Raw genomic sequence first — 24753 nt, 5'->3', positions numbered from 1 at the left:
TTCGCTTTGAAAGGGTAGTTACACTTGTAAGGGAATTTGCCCCAGGGCTTAGTAAATGTATTGAAGTTCACTATGCATAAATACCCAATCACATGCAAGGAAAATTTAAAAAGTGTAACTTCCCTTGCAAACTGAACAGCCTATTTGACTTTAGTTAATCAACACCAAACTTTGCTAGCCCCAATTTTTTTTTATAAAAGATGCAAGAAAATAAACCAATCAAATTTTAAGTATATAATCTTATTACTATGTTTTGGGTCCATTGCTTCACATAACTTTATATTTTCTCCAAACGCAACAAAAGAGAGCAATAATATTCATTAGCACCTCCAATTGTTTGAATCAAGAGTTGAAAAGGCCTCGGGTTCATATCAAAGACCAGATGGACGCGAGGTCCTTGTCTAGTATACATACAGCTGCTAGAAATATGTTTAATGGTTGATACTCACCGCAGTTGGCCTCGTCTGATCCGTCAGCACAGTCGGAGTCCTCATCACACACCCAGAGTTTAGATATACAGTGCTTTGTAGTTTTACATTGAAAGTGGTCCGGGGAACAGCTATTTTCAGCTAGTAGAGAACAAAACAGGAGCAGAATTCATCCATTTTAATAAGTGTACATTTTAATACAGAGCGCATCTTCTCAAGCTTCTCATTCAACGGGTATTAATGCAAAGATTCCATTAGACATACATTGAAATGCTGAACGCTTTTTCTGAATCTTTCAAGAAGGTGGCCAGACTCTGCAATAATTACCTGTATTTTAGTAAGATAAGTACCTTAAATAATTCAAATAGATTTCCTTTAGTGTGTAGGCTTTACACCGTGTGTAAAAGGAAATGAAACTTTAGAAGGAAATTATAATGTAAATGATCTTAAAGGCATGCTACATTTTTTTAATGACAGATTTATTTTTTAAATGTATTGTAAAAAATTACCAGTTTCAATCAGGCAGCCAGCTTACATTTCTGGATTGCAAAAACACATGTAACGCGTGCTGCTGCGTGGCAGTGCAATTCAGTATGTATGACACCCCAACGCACTAAGGCAACAAACCTGTGTTTGTACCAATCTGCAAAGCATGGAATTGTATTAAAAGAATGTTGCCATGTGATATGTTACAAAAAAGAGTCATATATGATTTTAGGCAAGCTAGGGCCCATTTACATTTGGGAATGCAAGCATTAATGTACAGTATGCGTTCCTGCAACAAGCGAGGACACACATTACATGCATTGATGCATAGCATTGCCAATCATTTTGAATAGCATGCTAAAGCAATAGGGCAACACACATGTCAGAAGCTATGACTGAGAGCTGTGGGTGACAGTGTGCTGGGAACGTGCAGTAAGCGTACAACTTTAGGTTGTCAGGGGTACATACAGTATGTGTAGCAGCTGGGTATTAAAGCCCACTTTTCTTGCCGCCACATATATGTGCTGCACTGTCAGCAAGATGTTAAAGCAGAGCTTCACCCAAAAGGGGAAGCTCCACTTGTTCACACCCTTTCCCCCTCCACTGCCACATTTGTCACTTTTTTGTGTGGGGGGGGCAGGTACTTTGTTTTGACAGGTGCCCGCTCCCACTTCTGGGTAAGATTGCCAATCGGTGATCTATGACATTTCCTGCCCATCCTCCTTCCCCCCGCTGGCTTCTGGGACACACACAGGTCCCAGAAAATGGCGGGACCATTCAGCGCGACTTGAACATGCGCAGTAAAAAAAATGGCTGTGAAGCCTAAGGGCTTCACTGCCGATTTCCTTTACTTACAATGCCAGCGCTTTCACCCAAAACCAATTGACAAATCGGCTTAAGGTGCTGACATCGCGGGATCCCTGGACAGTTAAGTGTCCTTATATTAAAAGTCAACAGTTAAGTATTTGAAGCTGCTTACTCTTAGTTTTTTTTTATAGACTGGAGCTACAGTAATCTTTAAAGCAGTTCTATCACTTGAATTTAAATATCAATAACAAAGTTCTCTACTGGGTTCTGGAATGATATAAAGGTTGGTGGGAAGCCCCACTGAAGTGGGGGACACAGGGGATCGATGCTCCTGGAAGGGTTGGTTTCTGAAGACTAAGCCCAGGTTCACAATGACAGCGGGAATGAAATTGTGTGAGTTCAGCTGAATTCGCACGATTTCATTCCCGCATGTCAGTCCCGACTTCAGGGGCGATTTCAGAGATATCTGTGTGGGTTCCTGCACAGATGTCTATGGAAATTGCACCCCAAAGTCGACAAATGTAGTACAGAAACTACTTTTGGGAATCGGTGTGGTGCCACAAATGCAGTGTCGCACCGATTCGGACAGTGCCATTGCCGGCAATTGCCGCCAAATCGCTCCAATGTGAACCTAGGCTTAATAGGAGAGATTTACTTAAACTGGAGCATACAGAATATGGTGCAGCTGTGCATAGTAACCAATCAGCCTCTAACATTAGCTTGTGTAATTAAGCTTTGACAATAAAACAGAAGCTGATTGGTTACTATTCCCAGCTGCACCACATTCTGTGTGCACCAGTTTTAGTAATTATCCCCCAATATGTCTGGATTACAGTGGCAATCACTAACACAGACAGCAAGAAGCGTACGTATTTACTTTATTTTTGCAGGGAGCTGTTATTGGCATTTTAATTTTAGTGACTCTGTTGATTTTATCTTCAAAATATTAAATATTCTTTGATTCAATATTTCATGTAATCTAATGTTTCTATAAATCGGTGTCAACTTACGGCAGTCTATTTCATCCTCTTCATCCCCACAGTCATTCTGGCCATTGCAGCGTAAATTTAATGGGATACATTTCTGCTTCTTAGTGCATTTGAACTGTCCTGACAAGCAGACATATGTATCTGAAAAGAAGTTGGTAAACCAAAATCAGTATTCTTCCTGTAATCTAAGGGCCTATGTTGATGGCTTTTTATCACATCAAAACTTTCTCTGTTTCCATACAAGTCAATAGGAACATAAAAACATCTTGAGGCAAGCATCTTGAGGCAAATAGCTTAAAAGGAGATCAAAAAGTTTCAAGACTAGTTTTGTAAGATGCCAATAGATGGCAGGACAAGGCTGCCCGCAAAGTCCCAGGGAGCACCGACCTTCATAAGTCAGTGTGCCAAAAGACATCATCCTGTGCACATGGGGAGCTGTGCAACTGGTGTTATTCTGACCACGTGCGTTATCACGTCTGCTATTTCATCATGGACAGCAAGTTAGAACAAAGAGCAAACGAGAAATTATGGGGGAAACTGAGCGAATTTGCCACAGGAAGGTTTGATATGATTTGGCAAGTTTACAGCGATACTGCAATGAGTCGCTCGAGGTGTTTTGAGGGACACGCCCAATTGTTCTCCAATGATCATGATACACAAGTTGCCGAATGGTTTTGACTATTTCGGGGGTTGAGCTAGTTAAAGGTCCTCCTGATCTCTCGTGGTCTTCCAGTGATGTTCCTCCACTCTTTAAGTGCATGTGCCACTCAAAACACCTAAAATGACTCATTGCAGCATCAGCGTTGTTGCTATCCCTAACATCTTTGCTGTCCATGATAAAACAGCAGATGTGGTAAAAAACATGGTCAGAATAGCACCAGTTTCACAGCTCCCAATGTACATAGGACGATGTTTTTTGGCAAACTGACTTACGAAGGTTGGTGCTCCCTGTGACTGTGCATGCAGCCTTGTGTTGCTATTTGTTGGCGTGTTACAAAACTAGTCTCAAAACTTTTTGTTACCACCTCATACACCTTTTAAAGAACTTTATCTGAGAAGTGTTTCAAAATGATGGAGGAATGTACCTGAAAGCAAGAAGCATTTGCCCATTGACATAAGCCCAAAGCCAGTTAACACAGGCCATCAATCCGAGTTGATTGTCTTTTTAAGTGACATATTTATTTGACTTCACATGTGACATAATCACCTACCACAGTTGAGTTCATCAGAGTTGTCTCCACAGTCATTTTCTCCATCGCAGATAAAAGCTGGGAGGGCACAGAGTCCACTACCACACTGGAACCTTCCTGGCTGGCACTTGAACTCAGCTGTCAAATTAGAAAGGTGCTGTCATTTATGATATAGAATTGAACTCATGTTCCTTAATAATTTCCCATTAATAAAGAGAAATAAAGCACAGTTATATAAAGTAGTATAATGGTTTGGCTTCAGTTTGTGCATGGTTTTAGTGCTGTTTATTTCTGGGAGGGGGGCACCTAAAACTCCCAGGTGGACAGCTATAATGGAAAGGAGATCTCACTGTTGGAGTATCCAAGCCATAAAAGAAGCCAGGGTCTGACTCAGTCCAGTAGACCCTGCCTATAACTGGACTAAACCTTGAAAAGTGGTTGAAGGAAAAGTATGGCCAAAGCACTTTTGGGTATACTTTGCTTGTGGGTCACAAGAGTGCACTTAGTTCTGCACTCCTGTGACCCTGATTCAGCCGACAGCGGGCTAAAACCTGCTGTTGGCTGACATCACAGAGACAGCCTAAGCTCTTCAGGGATCCTGACAACAATGCCGGAAATGTGCCCACATTCCTTACCATCAGCTGGTTCAGCCTCTCAGTGTGCTGCTGGAAGACTGAGCCAGCCGCTCCCATCCCCTGCACAGTCCGGCTCCCCAGTGAGGGCTGGAAAGACAGTCACTGCTCTGTGCTCAGAGCAGACTGAAGAACTGAGTGATCGGTGGCCTTTGATCGCCCAGTTCCCAGTGTAGAGGTAGCGGGGGACAGATGCAGCATCGATCCGAGGTGATTATGAATGTTTATTTCTTTAAATCCTGCACTTGTCTATTAAGCTTAATTAGCAAAATAAATTTGGAATTTAAAAGGACTGGATTTGTTTCTTACAACTAATGGTATCTACAAATATAATTATAAATTGATTTTATGGAAATGTTTTAATCCAGGGACTAAATGTGACTCCCTTTGGGGGTCAGGAAAGATTTTTTTTTTCTAGCAAATTGTAACATTGATCACAGTTGCCCAGGAGCTTTGTTTTATCTTCCTCTGCACCTTGGAATTTATTGAAAGTTGTACTTGACATTCTGACTTGGATATTTGTATTCATTCCAATCAAATCTGAATCAACATCAGCTGCTACACCGTGCAATTCTTTTCAGTCATATCAGTTCTCTCTTCTTGTGTAGTTTACCTTTGCTTTCAAGAGAAAGTGTTGATAGTTTAGCTTTTGATTGATGCTAAAAATTAAAACCATCTAATAGTTTCTGATACCTCTTGGGGATTTTTGTAGGGTGCGTGCTGGACATTCCATTTCAAAACCCCCCAAATAACAGCCTCCACCCTTCTTGGAAGGCACTACGATGTTAGAATGTTAGGTCTGTGGAATGTGGGCCCATTCAGTCAGTTTGTGAGTTCCGGTACTGACATTGGACAACAAGTCCTGGGTTACAATTGGCAATTCAGTTTAGCTCAGAGGTGTTGAGGGTTGAGGTCAAGGCTCTGTATAGGCCATTCAAAGTCTTTAAGATCAAACAAGTCAAACAATCAGGGGAATTCATAAAGAGTGTCTATGACACTCTCCAGAATTCCACTGTGCCTCTAAAATACAAATGTTGATGCAGGTGACAGATTCATGTACTTGTAGGAAACAGGTGCCTGGGTGGTTAGAACCTGAGACCTTTATTCCCCATCAGGTCCACTCCCCTTGTGATTTACAGCAGGCAGCGGACAGATCCATAGCCAAAATTCTAATGGATACAGAATCTGTTTACTGCCTGCTGTCAATCACAAAGAGTGCACAGACCCGATGGGGAACGAATGTTTCAGCTTCTCCATTAGGCTCCCCTCACTGTCAGCATCATTGGTTGATAACAGGCTGCACAGCCGACAGAATCCATAACAACCACTGACAGATGGGGAGGACATGAGGCACTCTGACAACTTACAGTTGGTCTTAATAACCTCTAGTTGGGGGCAATTATTTTAGAATTTAGTGCAGTATCTGCTGTGCTAAATCTGCTGCATGTGTCGATAATGCTACCAAAGTGGGCGGCACAGATTTTTTAAAATCTGGCTGGGCCATTTTAAAGGGTTATACCTTCAGAAATGTGTTTAGGGCTTTATTGATTTCTCCCACTGTCTTTATAGACCTGGCTTTGTGTACCCGGGCACAGTCATGCTGGAACAGAAAAGGGCCTTTCCCAAACTGTTGTCACAAGGCTAAAAGTGCACATTTCTCTAAAATGTCTTTGCATGTTGTTATGTAGTACATTTCACTGAAAATACCTGAACTCAATCATTTGGAGGTGTTTTCATGTGCTTTTGGCCGTATAGTAGGTGTGATGGACAGCTGTCCACAAACATTTTGCTGTAGAAAAGGGAAACCAACAGGTTACTCTGTCAGGGGCCCAATCTGAACCTGCAAACTTTGTTGTGTCTGGCAATGTCTCTTCTTACTGTGCCACCTGGAATGCTATACAGTTCCTTGGGCAATTCCTTGATCGATCCTGCCTTGAATCTTGTTTGTCATGAACTTTGAACTTCTTGCTCCTCAAATAAACTTTCTATTTACGACATGCCTTTGCTAGTTTACTGAATATACTTCTGCTTATCTCTACCTGCTATATCTCTTACTGGACAGTGGCTTACTCACCTCCTGGTGGGGTGATCCAGAGGAACGTGACCTGGTACTCCTATGCAACAAAACCCATCTCCACCACGGGGAGTATGGTTAGTGGCTAGTACTTAAACTCCGCACCTCAGGGGATCCTGTATTATCTGCCAGAGTGATCTGCTTCTGTACTTATTAGCTGGTCAGTAGGTGACTTACTACTGCTATAGCTACTGGTCTCTGAACCTGACCCCTGACCGTGACATAGTCAGACCACCAGATCTGTGACTCAAATGTCAGTTTATGAAGGACTGATCCATTAATGTGTACACTCTGAAAAAAAGCAGGGGGCAATTTTCAACCCTCGCAAACTGCTGCACTACTCCCAAATTATGACCTAGAGCAAGAATTTTGGTGTGTACATGGCCTGTGACTACAATTCTAAAATGGCAACCCCCGGCAAAACCAAGCAAAAGCCTTGTCAACAGCATAGGCTAATGCATTCTCCACTACATCAATATCAATAGGAAAAAAGCCTTTTGTTTTCATTGTAATTAAGAAACATATTGCTGGCATGCCAACATAGAAGCTTTACGTTTGTTATGCCAATTGTTATTCCCATTGCATGCCAACAACAGAACCCAACTATAAAACATCCTGAGTAATTAACCACTGCATCCCATTTTTGAAGTGTAAATCCTGTTCATGTTTAATTTAGTTGCCTTTTCTCTAGCAGATAGAGGAGTGTGAAGTAGTTTGCATTCCGAACTTTTTTGCACGTTTTACAGAACCTGACATGGTAACAGCTGGTGTACTGTTAATTAGTTCATAAGCGTGAACTTCATGCATGTACTGTGCTACATAACAGGACAGACAGTAAATATCTGGTACCTTGTAACTAACATACAGGAATAATATGATAGTAAAAGAAGCAGGACACATTGTAGGGCACCATAATCAGAAGTAATACAAGTAAATTAAAAAGTAATAGCAGCTTACCAAAATTACTGGTATAATTATGTTGATGACTTAAGCAGGAAAAAACTTTTGGCCAATCAGAAAAATCATCTAGTAAAATCTTGTGGCGTGTGCTTTATACAGAATGTGCAAAACAATGTTCTACATTGCACATGGTTTATAAATCTCGACCCCTAGTTTTTTTAATCTTACCTGGGAGAATGCAGCATCAGTTCCCCCCACTGGCTCTAAGACTGAGAACTGAATGATCAAACGCCAGCGATTACTTGGTTCTCCATGAGCAGAGAGCTGGTGACTGTCAGTCACTGCTCTCTCCCCCCCCCCCTATGCTCACTGGAGTGCTGGGCTGTGGAGGGGGCGGGAATGGCCAACTCAGGCTCTTCGCGGCTCGCTTAGAGGCTGAGCCGGGTGCTGGTCCAGGCGTGTGGGCAGATCCCCATATGGTCGCCATCTGTCCCAGAACCAGCTCTGTGACATCAGCAGAATCTTGCTGTCTGCTGAAAACGGGTCACATAAGTGCAGAACAAACTGCACTCCTATGACCCACAGGAGAAGTACAGTCAAACAAGCTTAGGCTTTACTACTTCTTTCAATAGATCTCTTTTTTATTGATCTCTTTCTTTTTAAAGCCTAAGGATGGCTGTTTAACAGTAAAGGTACAAGTGAAAAAAAATATTTTAGTGCTGTGTATAGTGACATGTCAGGACCTTAATCATGACAATTTGTAAACGTGAGCATGTTAAGGGGAATTTATTTTTTTCTATATATATTTTTCTTTATTATGCTTATGACAAAAACAAATTAGTTTTTTCTGTTTTTTATATATGTAAATATGAAAAATTGCAGGTAAATATTTTATATTACATTCCTAATCAACATATGTCGCTACAAGCTCCTTTTTTCGCCTCATGCACACTGGGCATGTGGCCCCGCTGCACGAGGCTTCAGCATTTAGCTGGGGTTAAGGGGCACAGGTGCATCATCCATCCCCACTGCTGGCAGCCTGTAAAATTCTTTGAGAGTTTGACAGCTGCTTCGACTTGATGGGGTTAGGTGGTACACCTAGAGGTATGTATAATTAGGGCAGAGTGCCCAGAATGTAGACAGCTTGTGTTTTGGGCATTCATCCCTGGGTGCATACTGCCCTAAATGTGCACCACCCAACCTTGTCCAGTAAAAGCAGGTGTAAGGCTCTCATAGAGTTTGATAGGCTGCCATCAATGGACTGGATGGTGCACTTGTGTGCTCTAGCCGCACTAAGGCTAAATGCATGATTCCTTGCAGGTCTGCTGAAAAAAAGCCTGGTATATACATAGTTTAGACTGAAGTGTGTGTACACAGTCTCACTCTCTTCATTAAGGCCTGGTTCACACTAATGCAATTTCAGATGCAACTTGGATCTTGTTAAAGGGGGCTCCCATATTCCAATAAGTCACCCCACCGCACCCCCACAAACATTTGGCCAGAGTTGTAAGGAAGAGGCCCTTGTCCTCATCAACATAGGAACAACGTGGTATGAGGGGGAACCTCACCAAAGCATCCCCACCCATGTTGAGGGCATGTGACTTAATATGTTTTTTTTTTTTCTTTGCTCTGGGGTTCCCTTTAGAAACCATACCAACCTGAAGGTCCTGGTATAGATTTTGGAGTGGATCCCAAGCATTTTTTTTTGTTTGTTTTTTTTTTTTTTTTTTTTTTACATGGGGTTTCAAAATCCATACCAGTCCTGAAGGGCTCTTTTGTTTACATTCCCTGCTGACAGCAGGGATGACTCATTGTTGTTAGGATGCCGGCTAATTCTGGCTCGTTAGCAACCAATGACTCATCCCTGCTGAATCGAAGTAGTAAAACACGCATTAAAAAGATTTAAAAAATGTACAAAGTAGTACCACAAGTGTGCTACAAAATCACATTGAAAATCGAAATAAAGTCACTGCATTAGTGTGAACCTAGCCTTAGGGTTATATGGAGATTAGAGATAGACAATTAGAGATAGACAGTTAGAGAAAGACAGTCTGAAAGCAAACAGCCTCTGCTGATGCTCTATAACATCAGTGTCATGCATGTGGCTTGTGTAAACATTACATTTGTCATTAAGGCTGGGTTCACACTAGTGCGAATTGGATGCGGGTTTCCAGGGGACTGTGAAACAGGGGATTGTGACCGACTCTCATCGGAGCCGGTTCACACATCCCCGGAGCGGCTGCGGAGCGAATTGCACAGGGGTCCTGTGCATCTTTGGCTCCATTTCAGGTCTGAATTCAGGCAAAAATCCAGGACTGATTTGTCCCTGAAACAGAGAACAGGGATGCACCGGGCCCCTGCTGTCAGCCACATTTGTTTTTAATGTAAACCCAACCTAAATAATAATGTAAAACAGTAAAACTGGTTTAAAAACATAAAATAAAACTGACCCAAAGCCATTACAAAATGCCTCTAAAACAAAATTTAATAGCAGAAAACAAAAGATGCACTTACGACACTCTGGGGGCTCATCTGATCCATCACCACAGTCATCTACTGTGTCACACTTCCACCAGAAGGGAATGCATTTATCCGTATTACACCGAAACTAAACCAAAAATACAGAAGTTTAAGGTTAATTACATCCTCAGTTATTGCTACCAACGGTCATTGTTCTAAATCTCTCCACCCAACCTGTGTTAAGGTTTTGGCTGTTTAATGTGAATATTCTTTGTCACTTCAGAATACAGAAATTATTGGAGTGTTTCAAAGCCACAATTCCTTTGAAGTTCTTCACAGAGCATTTCTCGATGAATCTAAATGTGACAGACGTTCCGTAGTTAGCTAAACCTGTTATGAGCAAAACTGTGACTGTTCTGCTCGTTGGAAATGAATGTGTCAAGACCCCACAAAACAATCTGAGATGTGTCCCGAATCAAACGTGCCACTTCTATCGCCCGGCTGTATTACTTATGTAAATCTGGCTATGATAGGTATGAATTTCTCAAGCTTTCAAGAAGTAATCAGCCCTGCATTTGTAATTTGGAGCTTTAATACCGCCATTCTGCATGCAACTGCAAGGGGGTGTTGAGACATTCTCTGTTAGGAAGAAACTTGTAAGTTTCCAAAAGTCCACCAAAGTCATCTAGGGTTTGTAACCAAAGATTACAGAACTTCATAGCTGAGGTGAAAGCTGAAATCCAGCCTGATATTCAGGCTTGCAAAGTTGTAAAGGCTTCTCTCCTGTACAGAAACTGCTCACTCTGATTTCACTGCACTGCCCTATTGAGACATTTAGGTTTTTGCATATCTGCTTCCAAGAGCCAATCCACTGCTTGCATTAAGACTGATGTCACTTAAAGTGAATGTAAAGGTTTTTTTTTTTTTTTCTAAATAACAAACATGTTATACTTACCTGTTCTGTCCAAGGGTTTTGCACAGAGCAGCCCTGATCCTCTTCTGGAGTGCTCTGGCGGTGCTCCTAGCTCCTCCTCTTAATTGGGTGCCCCCACTTAGAGCTGCTTTCCATGGGGGCATTCGGGCATCCATTAACACAGACAGCAGGACTCAGCCCTGCCCTCGCTCCCGTGTCACTGGATTTGATTGACAGCAGTGGGAGCCAATGGCTCCGGCTGCTATCAATCTATCTAATGATGATGGAGACAGCAGCTGGAGTTGCTGGGCTCGTGCACTGTGCTGATCGGCTCAGGTGAGAAAAAGGGGGGCTCTGGGGGGCAGCTGCAGGATCTTAATGCATAGAATGCATTAGAGTGAAAGACTTTACAACTCTTTTAAAGAGGAGTACCCTCTTCAGCAATTTCTAGCTAAGCATATCAATTGCCACAACATAGAATAGCATTAAGGCTAACTTCACATTGGCATTAAAAGCAGGCATATGAGGGGTACTAAAGACGCCCCTCAAACTCCTATGCAAATGATACAATGGACAGCACACAGTGCTGTTCACATTATTAAAACATGGAGCATTAGCATTGCGTCACTCTGCTTCAACATTGAAGACTCATGTCAAGTCAGGAAGCATTTGAATCCTTTCAGCCCCTTCCATTCAAGTCTATGGTAACTCTTCACAAATGCTCTGGCAGGCGTTTGCAGCACGGTTGCGGGGCGTTAAAATATGTTTATTTCCTGTAATGTCACTTTCCATTGTGGAGCAGTTCTAACATGCCTTAACGCTCATCAAACACTTGAAAACTGTGCATGGGGCGTTTGGGGAGTGTTTTTAACTGGCCATTAATGCTTGAAAAACGCCAGTCTAATGCCTATGCTAAAGCTCATTGAAGCGAGTCTAACACCCATACTAACGCTATAGGACCATTTGTTAAGTGTTAGAAAATTAGTCAAGTGCACACAAACCCTAAGAGCAATTGTCACTAGGGATTTTGCCAACAAGCTGAAAGACAGATGGATCTCAATAGTTGAGCGTCAGAGTGACAAATCCCTTTGAACATGTCCATGTTAGCGATCCTACAGATCCCACCACAGCTACAAATCATTGTAGCTAAACAGGGGGCTAGCTGTTGCAGGGAAGTCACCCATGTGTCTTCAGCTTTAAATTATATCTATGGCCAGAACGCAAAATCATAAATTCATCTCCAAATCGTATTTCAATTATTCAATAAACTTGCTCTGTGAAGATCTCCACAAATTCACTCCCTTGAACTCTGTGACATGTAGTCACTATGCCCTGTGAGTAGATACTGCTGTGTCACACATTTCACAGTGCCTGCCTTCTGAACTACAGAGGTGCTGAGAGGAGAAGTTTCAGGGGGTGGTGTCAGTAAGGTACCATGGGATATGTAGTCCATATAAATTGAAAGTAAACAGCAGAGGAGAAACTGCAAAGTATGTAGGGAATCCAGAAAGTTGGACAGCCAGCAAACAAGCAGCACTCACAACATGAAAGGAGATTTTTCAAGATGTTATATTGGATTGTCAAATATAACTGTTAAAATGAAAGTGTATGCTGTGACCATAGAACTCCTTTAGGCCCCTTTCACATATGCTGTCCGATCGGGTCCGCCTCTCCGTTTTTCAGGCGGATCTGATTGGATGCTCTATTCACCTCTTTGGAGCGACGGATGTTAGCGCTGACATCCGGCGATATCCGATCCAATTTGGTCCAGTCCGCCAAATCCAGATGGATGGAAACTCTATTGTCCATCCGTCTGGTGGGTCTGATCGGATGAAAATGGACAGGTGGATCGATTTTTATCTGATCTGATCCCATAGAGGACAGCAGGGCTCTGACAGGTCTGTCCTGCACAGTGAGACGAACCTGTCATCCACCTGCTCAGCGAAGATCAACAGAACGATCAACGGAGTCCGTCAAAACAGACATTCCATGTGTTAAAGGGGCCTTAGGAAGTTGAATTAAGAAATACAAGAAATTTTCTAAAAGAGTAGCACATGTTAACTTTCAAAGAGAATTTTCGCTTTTTTTAGTGGATGAGGTGAAACAAAGTGAAAATTCACTATTCAATGAATACCCAACCATGTATAAGTGGTTGTAAAGGCAGAAGGTTTTTTTTTACCATACTACATTCTATGGACTGCAGAAATAATTGTGACCCAGAAGAGAATTATGGCCAAAAAGTTTTGGTCATACTTCTCGTTTAACCTCCCTGGCGGTATGATTATTTCAGGTTTTTGATGCTCAAAGCGGTACAATTGTTTTGCATGGAAATTTGGCATTTTATATTGTAGGCCTTAAATCTGTCCAAACAAGAGTCTAGTAGACATCCTGGGTATGATAAAGCTTCAAACACAAAATCATAAATTATAATATAATAAATAACTATAAATAATTATAACAAATAATAATATAATAATGATAAAAATTATTCAATAATGTAATCAAATCAAAAACACTGAAATTTGCTCAGTTGCAGAATTGTCGCTGTCATTACTTTTAGTGTTTGATGACGGATTTCCCCACAAATCACTATCGCTCAATTCTGCAAGTGATTCTAATTTATTATCGCTGTTTTCTAGCTGGTCTAAAACTGCTTTTGATGTAAAGGGACGGTTTTGGTTGCTATGGACAATCTCCAGTTTCCAGGCAGAAAGAACAGTATTTATAATATAAAACTGCATGCAGGGCACTGGACAGACCACTAGGGACAAAAGGGATGTGACATTTTTTGATACAGTAATGTAATCTGTAAGATTACAGTGTACTGTATGTATTGTGTGTGTTTCACTTTTTGAATTTGGCGCTGTTCTCCGTCCCCGTTCGTCACAACGCTCGCAGGGAACGGAGCTCGGTGCTGTGATACATCCAGTGGAGACACAGCTCGTGGACACAGTGGGAGGACATAGCAGGATCCCAGTCAAGGTAAGTAACTTTGGCTGGATCCTGTGATGCGATCCCGAGTGTGGGTCGTGGTTACCGCTTTTGGTATTGAAAATCCACCCCGAGCCACACTCGGGATTACCGCCAGGGAGGTTAATGCTATTGGCAAATTGCATCAAATATGTAGTTTTAATTTTCCCATAGTTGTACATGTATCAAAAAAAAAAGGAGGGGACAACCTTGAGCAGCAATGCTTCATTCTCATGCAAAATTAGTATTTCTTGTGATCATAATATTTATATTGAGAACAGATTACCAAAATTGACTTTTCCTGCATAAATGGAATTTTAAAAATGTTCCCCTAGAAGAAATATAAGACCTCAAAAACTTTTGAATGCATAGCATAGGGCTAGCATTGCTATGCCCCGATAATGTCACTTGGTAAATACTTTGCAAAGCAAATATAGCATTTCAGAGATCTATAAACCCTGCAAGGAGAGCAAGCACTTAACTCCATGGGGAGATTTCCTTGGAAGAAAATAAGACGTGTTATCAGTCTACTGGTGTATGTCAAAGCTATATATTAAAATCATGAATGAATATGACTCCTAGAACCATGTCCAAAGTAAGCACCATGGAACAATGGAAGGATTTCTCTGCTGAGATGATTTTCTAAGAACAAACAGAAAAAAAAAAAGTGTAGCAGGTCGGTAAGAGACCTCGTTAATTTAATTCTGCTGAGCACTTTCTTTTTGGTGAGATTAGACTTTAAGAAAATTAGCAACGCAAAAGCAGAACACCTGCTTGAAGGATTCTGTTGTGCAGTTCAAATTATCCTGGAATTGCAAAAATTGATTCCAAGCAGTGGAACACTATATCATGGCAACAGAGCATTAGATCCAGAATGAAAAACATAAAATATTTATCCCATTTTAATGAACTTTTACAATTTTGCACATTAGAATGCAATAATTTATTTGAATCTTTTTTTTTTTTTTTTTTTGTGGCATTAAAGGAGAGGAAAACATAACTCTTCTCTATCTAATAAAATGTGCAGGTTGTTTTATTCCCCTGTAACTGAACACAGAGTGTAGCAGAGATTAAAATCATTGTTGTTCCAATATATTTTGTGTATCAATGGGAACTTGGATTACAAATCACAAAGTTTCCTTGCCTTCTGCACATGCTGGTATGCTAGTTTCCTGTTCCAGGGGCCCTGAGCTGATAGTTTTCAGTGTTAAAATCACAGTTCCAATCACGTAAAAACGTGTTCTAAGGACTGAGGTAATTTTTGTATCTTCACATTATTGCTTGACGCCTTTTCCTTTGGAATACATGGAAATGCATCATAATCCATGTCATGGCATCAGGACATATGATAATGCATCAGCTTGTGCTGATGTGCATTATCATGGTGTGGACATTTATTAAAAACTATATTGTAATTCACATTAAAGGGGAACTTAAGTCACTCAACAAAACATTACTAGAAGGAAGATATTTTCAGCAAAGAGATATTCAGATCCCTCTTGCCAAAATACCTTTTCAGCTACACATGGTGTGAGGCTGTACTTTATTAATGTTAGCAAAGTGTTAGCATACTTCCCAACTTTTTGAGGTGGGAATGAGGGACACCTATTAGCAAATGTATGCAGGCATGGGACACTCCTCCTGCCATGCCCCCTTTAACAACTTAAGTACCGAGCCTCCTTTTGAGATTTGTTGTTTTACAAGTTAAAAACAGTTTTTTATTTTGCTAGAAAATTACTTAGAACCCCCAAACATTATACATTTTTTTCTAACACCCTAGAGAATAAAACAGCGGTCTGTCATACCGTATTTGTGCAGTGGTCTTATAAGCGCACTTTTTTGGAAAAAATACACTTTTTGAATGAAAAAATAAGACAACAGTAAAGTTAGCCCATTTTTTTTATATTGTGAAAGATAATGTTACGCCGAGTAAATTGATACCCAATATGCCACGCTTCAAAATTGCGCCCGCTTGTGGAATGGCGACAAACTTTTACCCTTAAAAATCTCCATAGGCGACATTTAAAAAATTCTACAGGTTGCATGTTTTGAGTTACAGAGGAGGTCTAGGTGTAGAATTATTGCTCTCACTCTACTGATTGTGGCGATACCTCACATGTGTGGTTTGAACACCGTTTTCATATGCAGGCGCTACTTCCGTATGCGTTTGCTTCTGCCCGTGAGCTCAGCGGGACGGGGAGTGTTTACATTTTTTTTTTCTTATCTATTTTAACTTTTATTTTTTATTTTTACACTGTTCTTTAAAAAAAAAAAAAGTTTCACTTTTATTCATATTACAAGGAATGTATACATCCCTTGTAATAGAAAAATGCATGACAGGACCTCTTAAATATGAGATCTGGGGTCAAAAAGACCTCAGATCTCATATTTACACTGAAATGCAATAATTGCCTCCACTGCTGCCGATGGCTCCGGTAAGTGGTGGAGTAAACCGGAGCGAGGCGGGAGGGGGGCCTTCTGCCCCCGCCGATGAAAGTGATCTTGCGGCGAATCCACCGCAGAGACCACTATTATCAGAAAGCAGACCAAAAGCAGAATCCTCCAAAGGGGACACTTTTTCTGGTGACAACTAAGGGGGAGTTTACCAGCTTGGAGAGTTTTTCTCCCACGTCCAGTTGTGTTTACAGGACTGGACATCGATGAGAAAAACACAAAAATATGGGATTTTAACCATTCCCTGCACTATCCAAAACTGGACTTTAAATATACTTTAGATGGTTTTCTGTGTCTGCTCAGACATATTTACTACGCTAATATTTGTGGTGACAGGTCAGTTTTATAAAAAAACAGGAAATAAATCAAGAATATTTTTTTCCATGACACTTTACCCAGCACTTACCTGGCTGGCGGTACAATTGGATAGGCACGTCTTATTGTCTTCGGCGAGGTAAAAATTAGTGGGGCAGGCACAGGTGTGTGACTTGTAAGGAGATAACAGGCATAAGTGGCTGCAGTCCCCGTTGTTAATTTTACAAGGGTGGTCAGGCACTAAAAAGACAATGGTACAATATATCACTTTTCAACGTGTATAAAGTTAATTGAATTCTTTAATAAGGCGATTTAAACAGAAGAGGGACCCAATAAAGAATTACGCAGGGCGCATTATGACAAGGACATGTATCTAGTCGTTAATAAAATGGTAAGTATGATCTAGCGATAACAGAGCAGCACTCTCACACTACATAAAAAGCTATTTAAGAAGCCATCCGCCGAATCTGCGTGAATACAAATGAGGCTTACCTGCTCTCTCCTTACACCAGGAAATGAAAGATTACAGCTGGGTTACAGATTACAACAGAAAACAATTCATTCATATTTAAGCACTTAATTAAATTCTCTAACTGCCGCAAGTACGTTGATTGTTTTATTCCAGAGAACGGTGATGTGACAGCATTATTGTGTGGTCGTACATGTATAGTTAATTAGGACTCGGAATTAGAAAACTTTTCAAAACAGGAGAATGGAGAAGATTTCGGCTGAATGCCAACCCAGCTGATCTTGATTTTCTCCTATGTAATTACAAGAACATTGAGGACCCTTCTCAAAAGGATTGCCAAGAATGCCAATCTTCTTCTCCCAACCCAGGCTATTGTCTTTCTAAGGTTATTTTTCTAATTGAGTCCTGCAGACATTTTCCAGTATGTTGGAAGATGCACTTGTGGAAACCCTTCCAAAAACAGTGCAGGTTGTTACTTCTGCAAAGTGGGGTAACACCTGATTAATGGCCATGGTTTTTGAATATGATTTCCAACAAGCTCATATGGGTGTAATGGTCAGGTGTCACCAAACATTTGTCCATGTAGTGTGGCATTTCCACGATGAAGATGTCCTATGATATAAGTGATTTTGTAAGGTTACCATGCATTTTTAGGCTTCCAAACCAGCTTCTTACAAGGCCTGTGCTTCTAATTACAAGGGAAGAAATAACCAAAAGTGTGGCATTTAATTCTAGTCCATTAACATGGTTTTCAATCAAGCCATGGTAAAAGAGGCATTTTGAATCCCTGAAACACATTGCACACTCTTTGGATGATCTCCCTGACTTTTATTGGAATGAATATTGTATCTGGAACTCTTAGCAGCGGTGTGGTGCTTCAATTCAAACTTTTGTTACATGCATTTTAATACAGGCTGCCCAAAGCAAATGCACAGTCTTTGTAGAAATAATCATATAAAAAAGTGCACCTTTATTTATAGGCTTCATGCATGTTGGGCACTACTTTTAAGGGAGTTTGACTTTTTTCTGCTTTTAAATGTTCCTCCGTGTTAGCCTATGTGTCCATGCACACGATTTACAGGCTTTTTGAAGAAGAAAAAAATTGTCCGAAAAGCAGCATAAAACAAATGCGCCTAAAGGTGCATTTTGCAAACACGTTTAGGTGTGTTTAGGCGTGTTTAGCACTTAAGCATTTATTAATTTTAATGGCCAATGGAATGAACAAATATCCAAACGCTTAATGTACCTAAACACGCCTATATGGGTTTGCAAAATGTGGCTTTAGGCCTGTTTTTTTTATGCTGCTTTTCTCCTGCCAGGAGAAAAGGTGTTCAGAATACTTAGGCAAATGCCCAATTATGAGGCCATAATTATGCTTTGAAATAGAATGGCAACCAGAACTGTGGGAATTCGAATTTGAAATATATACTAATTTTATAATAAAGGATAGCTAAACTCAAGAACAAAAATGCAATATATTGCAGCTTATAGTTCTTAGATGGGCTGTCTGCATTCATTGTCTTTGTTTTAAAGCTAAAGTGTTACTAAACCCACAACAGTAAAATCAGACTGTATATGCAATAAATTCTTGGTATACTCACTGTGGAACCTAAAGGGTTAATCCTGCACATTGTGTAAAATGAATGTTTGATCCTGTATGCACAGATCCTCCCCTTCTTACACAGTCCCCAATCCATCTCCTGGTAGTACAGAGCCTTGGGGGCACTCTGCACATGCTCAGTTTAGTGTGTATTGCTAGAGAGTTTTTTTGTTGTCTTGAGAGGGTGCATGTGATCAGCACAGGGCCAATAAGCACTGTCCAGACAGAGGGTCAGGGGTCCTGCAGCCTCATACGACAATCAGGGGAGAATAAAAACTCCTCCTACAAGCTTTAACCAGACACTGATAGAAATCACAAGACTGCTATATACTGCTGATGAGAAAAGGTATTTAGCAATTAAATTTACTTGAATAATTGCATTTCCATGTTCTATGTACTGTGGGAGACCAGATATAGTGAATGCAGGGTCCTGGGTTTAGTAACACTTTAAGAACATTTCCAGCAAATACAAAAATACCTGTTGACTTTGCCAGACATGCAGTGTCTTTGTCCCTTACCGTGAGCTGTAAAGAATAATATTTTCCTCCCTAGTTATATTCTGTAAGCAACCAATTGCCTTTCCTCCATATAATGGAGATGGAGATATGGACATGTTTGTAACCCATGGAGGGGGCCATCGGTGACAACCATGGCTCACTCCAAAGATACAGTGAAGGAGGGATGTAGCCACCCAGGCACAAGAAGTTTGGTATTTGCAGGGTTACCAAGAGAATAAAGCAAAAGAATCTTGAAAAAAAATGAAATGATTGCAACCATCACACCAAGGACTAATAAGCTGCAATACGTTACATATTTGGTTTTGGCTTTAGATACACTTTAGGGACTTGTTTATATGTGAGGTTGGGGGATTTGGAAAACTCCATGGTTAAGTCCCAATATTACTACCATCCCAACCGCTACCTCCTTTGGCTGCAGAGGCAGCAGCTACGGGTGAACACATGCCTGTAGGAATTATGCCCCCTGTCGTCTGTCAAGCGCAACTCATTCAAGTGGATGGGCCCACTCTGCAACCACTAGCAATGCCCATTTATGTGGGTTCCAAGGGGTTTAGGCAAGTGGTGAGAAGGCAATACAATGCCTCCTCACCAAGTTGCAAATTCTCTGAAGCGTCATATTTGAGACTCTTTGCGCCAAAATGTATCAACATGTAGCGTTCTGCAGGCTTTATCACCCCCCAAACACCTTTCCATCATGTCAATGTAAATGCTCTACAAACGTGCTGCAACTGCACCTCAAGCCCCCCACAAATGCCCAAAAAATGTCACTTACAGCATGGTTGAGATGCTTTGGAAAGTGTTACTAGCTGAGATTATTGTATAAGAATCCATACAATAGAAAACCCACACAGGGGAGGTGTCTGGTAAGCATTATTTAACAAGACACAAACATGTCAAAAACATATCCAAAATGTGACAATAACGCATCTCAATATGATAGGCGGGTTAATGGACCTCAGTATTATTTAAAAATTCAAAACATGTCTAAATGAGCCCTAATAAGGGATGTCTACTTTTTAAATAATACCATGTGCCTTTTTAAGTAAAGCATAAATGTAACATAATTATAGTCACCATCAGGTTGTCTGTAGGCATGGTACACCTCAATGTCAGATATGACATGCCAAGAGTTAAGTAGAAGCGTCTTGTCAGCCCCAGAGGTTTTGTGCGCACGGCTCAGAGACTTGGTTTTCCCATCCGTCCAGTAGATGTAGTCATCGAACAATGTCAGGGCAATCACACCCTGGATATCTTGGTTGGGAACTGTAATCAAAAATGAAAAGATTAATGTGTAAGCCTGGAAGAAAGCCAACTAAAATATTTAATATGGAAAAGTCAGACGAATACAACTGTTTGTGACATAACTCCTGGTGAAAAATTGCTGTGACAAGCTGTCAGGTTCGCTATCTTTTTTTTTTTTTTTAAATACTGCTAGTGCAAGATTGGAAGAACAGAATCACCCAGATAAAGGTTTGTGGGATCAACTACTACAAGTATTCCAAATGGTTTCAACATAAGAGTTTGCTGCATTTCATTTAATGCCCAAATGAAACAGCATTATAAATATTTCACAGATATTTTATGTTTACAATCAAATTACCTACAAATCTTAGATCATTTGTTTTTTCATTAGATCCTAAAGCTGAAATCCTGGCAAACAAATGAATAGACAAATTAAATAAATATAAGAGCTGTACCAAAAATAATGCAAAAGTGGGCATAACTTTTTAATTAACTTACAAAGGTTGTTCAAATTTCTCATGTTGGCAGAGTAACACTTTCTCTATATTAAGCCGCCTTTCACAATGGCATTCCATCTGTCCATTTTCCATCCATTCAATGATGGATGAAAAATGGACAGCAATGCTCCCCTATGGGTGAATGGAGGTAAACGGATAGTCTTCCATATATAACCATGTCCATTTTTTTTAAACGGAACAAGTCTCTATTTTTGTTAAGTTAAAAAAATGGAATTGGACCTAAACGGATGTAAATGGACAAACAGTTCATTTTTGCATCCGTTCTTGCATTGGATGTTTGGAGCCAGAACCCGCCACCATCCCAACAATCAGTGACTCGTCCCTGCTGTCAGCAGCAGGGATGAGTCATTTGTTGTTAAGGAGCCAAAACACGCTGACTTCCTAACAATGATGAGTCATCCCTGCTGTCTCTATTATTAAGCCTATGGATAGGACGAAACATGTCAGCGGAGTGTGGTCAGAAGGAACTTAGGCTGAAGCCATTTCTTAACCCGTCTGTATAGTGGCTGGGCTTTTGTGCATTGCATTTCCACCTTCTGTCTTCTCATGAACAACTTGTCACGGTAATACTTACAGTGAGCCCACAGGCGAGCAGGTGACACGGGATCCCCCAGGGCATGGAGTCTAAGAGCCAGCCAGTATTCTGCCAGGGACCCCCTCATGAGGGTTTGGGCTTAGCTGCGTGCTGACCCCAGGTCACGACCCCCGGGTTCACCCCGCTCACTAGGGAAGTACCAGAAGACACTGTCAGACAAGGATGGATGGATGAAGCAAAGGAGGGCCGGATAGCGAGCCAAGGTCAGGGCGGGCTGCAGACAACGTAATCAGAATAAGCCGAGTTGGTACACAAGAGATCAGTTCACGAGAGGTCAGCTTAGGGCAGGTTACACGAAGGGAGCTCAGAAACAAATGTTGCTCAAGCAACCAGAACTAGCCTGCGAGGGATTTAAATAAAGAAGCACATGAGGGGCTGGACAGGAAGTAGCAGGAAGGAATCATATACTAAGCAACAGGTGAGGCTGGCGACACCCATAGCTGCAGAGGGCAGCAGAGCTGAACACAAGCTAGTGGAACAACAGGTGCCAGCCGGCCTACAGCAGTAAAGGTGAGACACAGATCAGCTCCGCAGCTGATCTGTGACACAACTGATGTTTCAGTACTGAGAGCACACTCACTGCACACTTCCATTACAATGATTAAGCTGTCATTGACAGCTGTCAGTCACTCATTATGATTGGTAGCTGGCAGGCTGGGCTCCTGATCATGTGACCACTGTGTCAGCTGCTCTAACCAGTGGTTGGGGTGGATCATTCAAATATACCATAAGAAACTGTCTTTTTTTCCAATCAACAGAAACTTCCAAAACTGCCATGTTTATAGCCAATATTCTGCTACCTTAGGGGAGTGGAAACAGAACTCTGAACCTAGAAATAGAAGATCTTAGATACTAGGTAATCCATAAAATATAGGAAGCCAGTAAATTGTTTTGCCCAGGGGTCCCCAAACATTCTAAATAAAGGGACAGTTTACTGTTCATTAGGCTTTACAGGGTCAGTACGGCCAGAGGAAGTAGAAAATGTCCTGGCATCAGTGGGAGTAAGCAATGACCCATTGTGGTTTTAGTGGAAGGAAAAGTGTCCTATTGTTGATATCAGTGGGAGGAATTGTCCTCCATCACTGGTGTCTGTGGGAGGAATGGTGCCCCGTCCATAGTGTCAGTGGAATGGAATGGTGCACGAAGGGCCGGATAAAGACATGCGAAGGGCCACATTTGGCCCGCAGGCCACAGTTTGAAGGCTACCGGTTTAACATAACTACATCTACCCAAAAGTAAACCAACAGTTTGTATGTCACGACTCTTTAAGACATATGTACTGTAAAAGTCAATTTTTTGATGTTGGATCCACAAAACACAAATTCACAACTTCACATTCTGCTATGATAAACCTACCGGGGACTGAACTGAACAAAGCAAAGCAATCACTGCTGAAAACTTAGATGACGTTAGGAGTGGAAAATGCTGATATATCTCAGCACTATTATAGCGCATGAATATCATCAGCTACAAAGACAACATTTCAGACCTACTGCTGTTTTGTCATAATGGAGCAATGATAAAAGGCAAAAAGTTCCATCTCATGAAAAGCGACACTTCTCTTCTCTTGTCAGTGGCAAAAAAAAAAAGAGACTCGCTTGAAATACGGTAGTTTAAAAGAAAACAAGAGATATTTGCCCAAACTGTAATAAGTTGACAGAAGTAAACAAAAAAGAAAAAAAGCACAAAAGACAAAAAATAATTCATTGTTGTAGTGAACAATATTTCAAAGCCTATTAAAAAGTCAATTAAAAAAAAAGATTTTTTCCATCAACCTAAGGCATCTTTAATGACACGATTAGTATTCCAAACCCAATGTCACTTATCTAATAACACAATCTGACTTTTATCCAACAGTTTTAAATTACTTTTCACCAGTTGACTTGTTATTCAAAGGCAGACCCTGAAAATCTATTTAAGTATTCAGAGCAATGCACGCACACATTAGAAAACATATCAATTTGAGAATATGTACCGACTTTAAAGGGCTCTGTGGGTAACTATTTCCTTTCTTTGGTAACCAGTCCATCATGTTCTTTGACGAGAGATGCAAAGTTCTCAAGAAGTGAAGTCAGGAGGGAAAATAATTAAGAGATTTGTTCACAATTACAGCTTGTCCATAAAGACACAATGGAAAACATACATCTGAGTAAAGCACATTCTGGTGGAAAAAAACAATATTTTTTTCTCAGTTTATAAAATGGCTTTAAAGGGGCTTCACTGGGTCTGGCGTGGCCCAGGAGTTGCAATTGTAGATTTTACCTACAGTGCCACCTACTGTTACATCCAGTAATGTAACAGTAGAAAAGAGATAATGGCAAGCCATTGTTGTATTTAAGTGGTTGTAAATGCTGAATGTTTTTTAACATAATGCATTCTCAGCATCAGGGTAAAAAAACTTCTATTGCACCCCCAGTACCCCCAAATACTTACCTGAGCCTGATCTCGATCCAGCACTGTGCCCGAAAGCACAGGCTCTCTCCCCTCTCTTACTCCTCACAGAACTCAGTGAGAGCAGTGGGAGCCATTGGCTCCCGCTGCTGTAAAAAAAAAACAGGAGAAAGGGAGCAGGGTGGGGCCGGGCTGTACTGTGCATGTCAATGGACACACAGAGTGAGGCTTGGGATCAAGCCCACACATGTGCCACCATAGGAAGCAGCTTCCTATGGTGGCACGCAGAAAAGAGGAGGAGCCCAGAAGAGGAGGATCAAGACCATTGCACAGAGCAGGTAAGTATAACATGTTTGTTATTAAAAAAAATAATAATAACTTTACAATCATTTTAATAGTGACTTGTGTATATGGGCAGGGGGAAAGGGGTAGGATGTTGTCTGAAGCAGATGTGAATTTTAAAGTGTAACTATTTCCAAAATGTAAAAATATTTTCTTACAAATAAAGATGCATCATGAATGTTTTCTTATTCTACTTCATATCATAAATACATGGGGATCCTGACAGTCTACAGGCCTTCCCAAAATGTAAAAATCATTATGGTAAATCTCACTTAGGAGTAAAGGTACATCACTTATGTTTTCTTAAAGTGGAGTCCCACCCAAAAGTGGAACTTCCTCTTAAGGAGTCCTGACCCCCTGACACGCCACATTTGGCATGTCATTTTTTTTGGGGGGGGGGAGTGGGTACCTAGTTTTGACAGGTACCCAGCTCACACTTCCGCTTGAAGCGCCACAGTGC

At 41.0% G+C, this 24753-nt stretch overlaps 1 protein-coding gene across 6 annotated transcripts in view; it reads right to left on the bottom strand.

The window, feature by feature from the left end:
• LRP1B (LDL receptor related protein 1B) overlaps positions 1-24753 on the bottom strand; it is a 2172167-nt gene that overhangs the window by 236323 nt on the left and 1911091 nt on the right. For all 6 annotated transcript variants that reach the window (XM_073634235.1, XM_073634238.1, XM_073634240.1 and 3 more), the window contains 6 exons: positions 20280-20468; positions 16710-16858; positions 10021-10114; positions 3922-4038; positions 2732-2851; positions 450-569 (listed from right to left, as the gene is read on the bottom strand). In XM_073634235.1, coding sequence (XP_073490336.1) covers positions 450-569; positions 2732-2851; positions 3922-4038; positions 10021-10114; positions 16710-16858; positions 20280-20468 — 789 coding nt within the window. The remainder of the gene's footprint in view (positions 1-449; positions 570-2731; positions 2852-3921; positions 4039-10020; positions 10115-16709; positions 16859-20279; positions 20469-24753) is intronic.

The sequence above is a fragment of the Aquarana catesbeiana genome, linkage group LG06, assembly GCF_042186555.1.
Source record: "Aquarana catesbeiana isolate 2022-GZ linkage group LG06, ASM4218655v1, whole genome shotgun sequence".
Classification (NCBI taxonomy): Eukaryota; Metazoa; Chordata; class Amphibia; order Anura; family Ranidae; genus Aquarana; species Aquarana catesbeiana.
Note: the sequence above shows the minus strand (reverse complement) of the source record. Positions and strands in the feature narration are given on the sequence as shown.